The sequence below is a fragment of the Austrofundulus limnaeus genome, unplaced genomic scaffold, assembly GCF_001266775.1.
Source record: "Austrofundulus limnaeus strain Quisiro unplaced genomic scaffold, Austrofundulus_limnaeus-1.0 Scaffold55, whole genome shotgun sequence".
Taxonomy (NCBI): Eukaryota; Metazoa; Chordata; class Actinopteri; order Cyprinodontiformes; family Rivulidae; genus Austrofundulus; species Austrofundulus limnaeus.
In genome coordinates, this window is record NW_013952457.1 from 324,615 (window position 1) to 333,381 (window position 8,767).

General features: G+C 35.9%; 1 protein-coding gene across 2 annotated transcripts in view; it reads left to right on the top strand.

Annotated features, from left to right (window-relative positions):
* Positions 1-7,992, top strand: part of rad18 (RAD18 E3 ubiquitin protein ligase) — a 35,633-nt gene extending 27,641 nt beyond the window's left edge. For both annotated transcript variants that reach the window (XM_014009041.1, XM_014009042.1), the window contains 2 exons: positions 1,613-1,657; positions 7,451-7,992. In XM_014009041.1, the coding sequence (XP_013864495.1) occupies positions 1,613-1,657; positions 7,451-7,550 (145 nt within the window). In that variant the 3' untranslated portion in view covers positions 7,551-7,992. The remainder of the gene's footprint in view (positions 1-1,612; positions 1,658-7,450) is intronic.
* Positions 7,993-8,767: the final 775 nt, after the last annotated feature.

The following is an 8,767-nucleotide window of genomic DNA, read 5'->3' on the forward strand; positions in this document are numbered from 1 at the left end:
ATATATATATATCCTTAGTCAGTCAAATTCAAGATGCTGTTAGTATGGAGGGCTTAAATGCTGTGTTGAACTCCTAGTCCCATGGCTAACCATATTTGATAAAGTGTACATTTTACCAATTTTGGTCTTTTTTGGTGGGTTTTCTTTATCTTTAGGCTTCAGCTTTTCGTTTAAAATATGCTTCCATTTCTCTGACTTTTGCTAGCAGCAGGTGAAGATCCTTCTTCTACATATTAAGACAAGTTTATAAACATCTGAATGGTGCACTACGGCTACTAGTGGTGAAACAGTGTATTGCAACTCAGTCGGTTGAAAACCAATGACATGCCGCAACCCACAGCTGAAAAACAGACTTTTCTTTTGAAGCCCTCAAGGTGGTGTTTGTGGCCCAATTGTTAGTTGCRGTCCAAGGGTTAAGAATGCCTGAAGTGTATAAAGTCATTTTTCTATTTATCTGTGATAAATTATTGATCAGTTAAGTAAAAGTGTAAGGCATGCTGACTAACATAGCTTGCTTTTAAATAAATCTCAATATTAAAATTTTTTTAATATGTTTTTTGTTTTTCAGAGAATTTAATTTGATCAAATTCTTCATCTAATCCTGCATGTTATATTGAATTTATGCAGTTATTCCATCTGAGTGTATTAGCCAAAATCATAGGCAGATAAAACGCCAAATGAAAGATTAATAGGCTCTTCTAGATAAATAAGCTCTTTTACTTCACTATTAAAAATAATATTGATTGCCTGTCTGTGCATACAAGTGGGAGCTGCAGCAATCAAAGCTGACAAATCTACTGTTGAAATTATTCCCCTGATAAACTGAGAGTCCTCTTCACGCTTTGTTTGATCACTTTATAAGAGTCTGTCAAAGAGCAAATATTGATCTAAGGAAAATGTACAGAGGATGCCCTGAAGGATGAGTGGAGAACAAATCAAAGTTGTCTTCACGGTTTAGCTTCAGCTTGGTACTTTTCATTGATGTCCTTACAAAAAGTTTAGCGAACGAAGAGTTAACAAGATGTCACAGTGCACCTGTCTCTGTTTCTTCAGAGAATGACAAACACTCTTGCCATTACCACAGTGCAGGCTGAGGTGGAAAAGCCTTTTTGTAAGAATAGCCTCGCTCCGTTACAGACGGCACATTTTTTGACTGCAGTTGTCGACGAGATCCTCCTCAATCAGCAACTTAGAAAAACTTGCTGGAATGTGAAACGTTAAATTTTCGAACACATATTTTGTGAGGATCCGTTCTGATCCAATTGTGAAACTCATGTTTTTTTTAACCATCTCTCACTTTGTTCTTCCAGTTAAAAAAGAAAAAAAAATATCATTTTTTACTCCCTATGAAAATAACATCTTGGATTGAAACACTATAAGACAATTTGTTCATCTTGTAGATAATATGGCTTCGCCTCAGATAAGCAGGTTCATTGAATGTGTTTTACTTCTACTGAGGCTAACAGAGCAGGTATCATTCATCGACTGCAAATAGCAGATAAGTTAGAAACGAGTCAAATCATTACCTTTCTGTGTTGAAACGTCAAATTCTGTAGAAGATAAAACTTTGTAAACAGTCTTATCCTTCTTACCTTTTTTCCTCCTCTTTCAGTTCTATTTCAGATATTTTTGGGCCAGAGTCTTCCATAAACATTGAGTAAGTGATTTTATATAGTTTCAGATTTTTTTATGTTCACTTTTTCCTCACTGTCTCAGTTGATGCTTTCTGTGGACTTTCTATTTATTTGTTGTTATAGAACATATGGTGGAAAAGCACAGACTATCACTATCTCTGTCTTGTCATAGGTAGTTTTTATATAAAGACTTTGTATTTTTATTATATGCAAATACATGGACTCAAATAAGAAAGTCTAACACTGATCAATGAATATATGTGATTCTTTGTCACTAGTTTGTATAGCTACAGTTGCAATTAGAGGTTTCATTTTGAGCATGAATGTTGTAATTATTTTAGGCTTTTAAAATTTTTTTAAACCAATCTTATTCTAGGGTGGAAATGATTAGAACACATAAAACTTGAATGAGTTTAAACACAAGAACTGGGTGCAAAAGTTCCAATTTGTTGTGGATTTTCTGTAATTTTATACATTGTTAAAATTATACGAAGTTATAAAGAATTAAAATTAGGAATGTAACAATCGACAACTGCTTAAAATGTGAATAAGGTCATAATAAATAATTATTTGATTTTATTGTTATTGTATAATAGCAAGTTATGTCTTTAAGACAAATTCAGTTTGATACTTTATAACTTTTGGTCACAAAAGTATTTGTGATGACATTTTTATTTATTTTGAATTTATGTTCTGTTATTAAGACAGCTGCATTGTTAAAAGGAATGAAACACATTTGGTTCTAAAATGGCTAAAATTTATTTTATTAAAAAAGAAAAACTGAAAATAATTGTAATAGCGAATTTAAAATTGATAATTGAATCGAATACGGACTTGAGTGAATCATTACATCCCTAATTAAATGCTTGAAATAATACAGAAAATATACCCATGATGCGGTTGTACCAACCATGGCAAAACATTTTAAACTTTTTTATTTAGCAGTCTTCTTTGTAACTGGATTCTCTGTAGTGTATTTTATAAAATACTGAGATAATTACAATTAAACACAGGAAATATGTGTGGCTCTTTGCTGAACAGTATAAAGTTGTAGTGGTTGTCTTGGAGCAAAACACAAAACCGTGAGTGCTTAAGGATGAGCCATTGGCAATGTTCCAGTTTTTGTATTTTGTTTCGTASCTTTCACCATTAAACCCCCTCCACACAAACTGACCCAAGGTTGATCACGGCCCAGCTTGCAGCGAGAAACAACTCAACCTTCACTATACAAAAGCACCTTGTGGCTTTCTCGCTTGCTTCGGTCACTGAATGCATGCTGCTCTGCGGCTGCCTCGGGTAATTTGTAGCCCGGTCAGARCTGGACAGAGTAATGGTGCTGCAATTCCCCAGCTTTGTGCTTGAACTTTCCCAAAGGGAAATCTTCGGCTTCAACCTCTGCCTTATAAAATAACAGGTTGCGCTTGTCAACAGAGTAATGAATGTATAGTTTGTGCTCCCGCGTTCTTTATAATTTGTTTTTCTGATAGGCTTCCATTCTTATATAATTTTTGATCATTTTTTTCTGTTTTCCCATTGAGACCAGCACAAATTTTTGTGTCAGATTCAACTGTAACCACTCTGAAGTGTTGATGGGAAAATTATAGCTGGATTATATTAATATATACCACCTTATGAAGAAATCTCTGTGTATTCTTTTTTTAAATCTTTTTTGTCATTGACATTCTTACTAGAATGCTGTCATCTCGATCAAATGACTTTGACAGAGCAATAAAAGAGCAGCTCACATTCTTCTTCACCCCCGTAGGACACAAATAAATAACTGCACCCACTCGGAGCTCATTCACTTGCGGACCACGAACTAAGACACTGAATCATGGCTCCATACTGTATTACTGAGGTGGTGGCGCTTTCGCTAAACCCTTGCACCACGTCTGCCTTCGGGTCAGCTGCTCTGCCTGATGTGGAGTACGAATAACAGTTTGATGTTGGATGTTTTATGCATTGCATTCTATATTAAAACTTATATGGTGTTCTATAATGAAAAGCCTTTAATTGTGCAGTAAAATGACCAGAAATAAATAAAAACTAGAACCAGTACATGAATGCAGTGATGATTTAAAATTGGACTTCGGGTTTTACTGTTTCCTGTCTTTGTTGAGTATGGACTCTGTCATCATGAGCATATGGGCTCTAGCAATACTTTGCTACAGGCACTCATAATTCATCAGAAGCCCCAAGCCTAGGAATGCCTCCTCAGTTTTTATAGATTGATGCAAAGGATGTTTTTGGAGCAAGCATGAAAGGGAATTTTCTATCAGGCATGAGTTTATCTTCATCCTCCAACTTGAGCTTACCAGTAATTCATGGTGCTCAGATTCCTCACCGTCCTTTTACTACCCATATTTGTCCTTCCACTTCAAATTCCAATCCAGGAATTTTGTTTCCCCCATCCGTAAATTAAAGATAAAAAGGTGTAGATGTGATTTCTGGTTGGAAGGTGATGTATAGATCTATAATGGAATCAGAAGAGAGCCCATCGTGCAAAGCTGTAAGTGGTTCCATGTGTGCGAGACACTGGTTTTATGGTTCACCTTTGGTTTCTTAGTTGTATTATCTGAGTGTTTCTTTGTGGTAAAGATCAGGGTGATGATTCAGGGATGGAGCTGTAGCTACAGTCAGAGGTGTGGCGCCCACCCAGGGGCCACACAATAACAAGAAATATTGATGTGGTGAAGAGGACAACAGGAAAAACGATGTATTTCCAGGTATTGAGAGGCCGGTGTCCTCTGACAACAGATGGTGTTTATCAGAGGGGAAAAAATAATTATAAAGCTCAGACAGAACATTTTAAAACTATGCAAAGRAACGATAATGGTGCAGAATGAGGTGAGTAATAGGCTTTAAGGAGAGTAAATATGTTTTTTTTATATAGAATGTTTGATAATTGGTATTACAATGTGACTTTGTTGATTCAYATTTTTGTTTATTGTGTGAATGATTTGGATTAGAAGAGGAAAAAGAAGAGGAGAGCTGAACGGCATTAATTGTATTAATTGCCAAGTGCCAAATAATAACTGTCAAATTTTTCTGACAATTAATTGTRCACAATATGATTTTGCCCAACCCTAATTTTCATCAGCATGATTCCTCATCCTCATGCTGGTTAACATCACATGCATCATCCCACCTTTTTCATTTTCTGCTTGCAGTCTGCAGAATTGTATGTTTTTGTCAAAGTAAAGAAGCTTTTAGTGTTAATAACGATGTGGTCTTCTAGTTACTAGGAGACAGTTGCAGGCAGAGTGTATTTATGTTTCATTTACAATGTGCGTTGTAATTAAACAGCAGGGCTCGTTAAGCTTAATTCACTTGAGTTGTTAAACTAATCATGTGTATGTRCCTGATCAGAAATTAACTCAATCTTAGAGGTGATTAAACTATGTGATGTTTTATACTCGTTCACTTTTTGTTGTTATGGTTTGATTTGGAAAAGAAAAGCAGCAGGTTTAAGGTGTCTGCTCACCTAAATTACAGCCATTACGGCTTTAGGACACTCCTCTGGGCCTCATAGCAAATAGACACCGTAGTTTATTGTCTTGAGCTTTTTGTGGTATTGATTTTGTTCAGACGCTGATGTGTGGTAAATGTGGGTGATCAGTAAACACCTGTGTGGTGGAAAATGGAAGGATGTGTCTCCATAAACAAAATGTCACATTGCTTTTGCTCAGGCTTCTATTTGTTTCTACTGTATCTTTTTTTCTTAAACCCAATACTTCAATCATACTACTATAGTTTCGTCTCTTGATTTACATCAATAAAAGTCTTTGTGATTTTTGCCTAAAACTTATTATGAAGTTTATTCATTTAAAACAAAACAACATAAATTCAACATACAACAAAAAAGCAAATCAAATTACCGGTAAATGAAAGGTAGYGGAAGAAAAGAATCATGATTTCTGCCCCTTTTTCTTAAATAAATTCAATCAAAAAAATTTTCAATTTACAACGTACAAAAAAAAGAAAAAACAATAAAGGTTTAATTCCTTCTTGAGTAACAATTCACGCCTTATACTCATTCATATTTCTCCAACAGATTTACCTTTATCATTTTCTTAAATACACACATTGATCTGGCTTTTTTAACGTTATCCTCCAGATTATTCCATAATTTAATTCAAATTCAAAATTTATGCAATAACTGTTGGAGTCTACCCAGTTTGTGAAGGGATTTTAAAGAAACTTTCAGGAAGTAATCATTCGGCCTACATTTATAACTTCAAAATCAAGATGGCCCCACAGTAGGGTTGGGCATAATCGTATCGTGTGCAATTAATCGTCAGAAAAACATTAATCGATTATTTTTTGGCACTTGGCGATTAATACGATTAATGCCACCAGGCAGACTGACTGGATATTTCCCCGGTCAGTCCGCTCGGTGCTCCTCTCCACTTCAAATATGACGAACATTTAAACAAAAGTTCTGTAATTTATTTATCTATCAACACAATTTAAAATTTAAAGTACAGCCTGAAGTCTGTGATTTTGACACAGTTTGAAAAAGATTTTACGAAGAGCAAATCTTTTCCACTAAATTGGTCATGTGACTAGGATATAAAGGTGTCCAGGGACTCCAGGGGATTAATTGTCAAATTAATCGTTATCAGCCAAACACCACAATTAATCGTGATTAATTTTTTTTACCAATATCGCCCAACCCTACCCCACAGCTAATAAGTAGCCAATGTAAAAAAATTGTTATAACCCAGTTAGTTTCACAGATATTGAGCTAATATTTGGTGTGGTAGTAGCTGACAGTCATTCACAACACATGTTAAGAATGACTTAATAATCTTTTATTTTTATTATTATTTATTAATTTTTTACCAAAATGACCTACCCCGGTAATTTCTCAGCACAAGATCATCTTAGTCTAAAACAAATGTGTGTAATCCTGGTGCTCAAGGGCCACGATGTTTTAGAGGTTTCTCTGCTCCATCACACTTGATTTGGAGGAGCTGGTGATTAACAGGCTTCTGCAGAACTTGAAGAAGTAACTCAGTCACGGACTCAGGTGTGTTGGAGCAGACACCGCTCCCTCGATATAAAACTTTGACATGAAAGAGGCGGTTGGCGATATACATTCATGCACTAAATGTTAGTTTATCCTGTAATTCCCTTTTTTGACTTGTTCCTGTTCAGGCTCACAGGGAACCTGTGCCTGTCTCTTGTAGTCATGACCAGCTGTGTCTAAAAGCGGTGAAAGTCGGTTCTCAGAACTTCAGCCTGTGTGACTTTAATTACAAGAAGGAGTTTTGATTGTCGTCATAACCCAAATGGATTTTGACAGTAACAACAGCGAGGGCAGATGTGTCGGTGCTTTCCACTCTGCTGCAAATCCCAGTGGAGCAGAAAGTAAAGTGGAACTCCAAAGATCGTTTCATAATTTTTTTTTTACACCGGACAGTAACTGAACCCAGAAGAAATCTCATGATTGTCTTAGTTGAAGTAGAAGAGAGTATTTTTTTTATTTTTTATTTGCCGTTATTGGTATGATCATTGATTTGTTGTATAAACCGTGGTCCAAATTTACATTAGTGATTTCATTTTTACACAGTTAGGAAATTCAACTTTGGGCAACTTTGGGAAGTTTTTTCCTTTTTTTCTTGCTCACAAAACCATTTTCTAGCTGATTTACCTTCAAAAAGGACAAAGCTTAATTTGAAAAACAAATTGTCTTTGTGATTATTAATTTATAAGCTTAAGATTGTACTGACTTTGTTTTAATTCTTTAGATCTAGTGTTCTAGTGTTTAAAAAAAGAAATGACACGTAGTTTTTGAACATGTTGATCCACAGAGCCACAGGAAAGACCTCAGCCCTAAAGCGAGCAGCCAGCTCCAGAGGAAGTGATGACAACACGTTACCTGTTGAGGGGAAGCGGCAGCGGAAGACGTGAGGAGAATAACTGAGAGAGGACCGCCGTTCACATGACGGATCAGTTCAACACGTCTGATGTTTTTTTCTGTTTTGTATTTTGAAATTGCACCATTTACATTTTACTACAAAAACATTTTACATCTATGGTATTTTGTCATCTTGTGATCGGTAGAAGCTGAGTTAAGTATTACGTTACTCTAGTGTTTTAGAATGTAGTTTTTAGACCTGGAAAAACTGAATCAAATTTTGTAAATAAATAGACCAAAGCTAATGTAAAAATGAGATTCTATATACATCTGCATTCAGTTTATCTTCAAATGCAATTTCACATTCTTGGTATCTTTTATTTTCTATTGAATTCATTCTCTGTAGCTCTTCTTTTTTTCTCACTTCTTTTTTTTCCCTCCCCCAATATGAAATTCACTCTAAACTGAAATAAACTGAGGACTTTGCCAAAAGCACGTTTTCTTTTCGTTCCCCCTGCTTGCGTCAAATAGCTGCATGTCAGTCCGTTTGCTAACCTGTGACCACCCCGTCATGAAAACGTTTCCACATTTCGTCTAAATTCCATTTAGGAGCCGTGTTGCGTGCAGCTCAGATGTCAGCTGTTTGAAGGTTTGCGACAAGCTTTTTTAAATTGATTGTTTTCGTTGAAAGCGAAGTGTCCGGGGTCAGTTGTTAATTCAATAAACTCCATGCTCGTGGAAACTGTGCGTCAAGGGAAACGAAGTGCAAAAACACTTTAAAAAAAAATAAAAGTGGAGGTGATGTTTACGTGTATGCTTAGGAGAGCGAGCTGACTGGATGTCTTCTGGGAGCCGACCCTGATTGAAAACAGAGCTCGCCTGCAGTCAGAGACACGGCGCTTCTGACTCGGCTGCCTCTTTCAGATAAMGCAGAGGCACGGCTTTTACATGAATGGAGTTGTATGCCTCACATTCATGATGCCAGTCAATCCTTTCTCTATTAACAATCATGCATTTTGTTTTTGCCTCATTTAACTACTGTGGAATGCTTGAATAAAACCACAGGGCAGAATAAACAACTTTATCACAACTTTTACAAAGTTAAGAACTATTGAAAAAAAGTCACAAATGTGTAACTACTTGGGAAAGATTAACCAAAGTCCCCTTATCTGACAGACTCATAAAAATGAAGGATTTATCTGTTTAACACAAGCCTCATCTACAAATACATCAGATTTACTCAAGTTCTTCATCTCTATGTGACCATGAA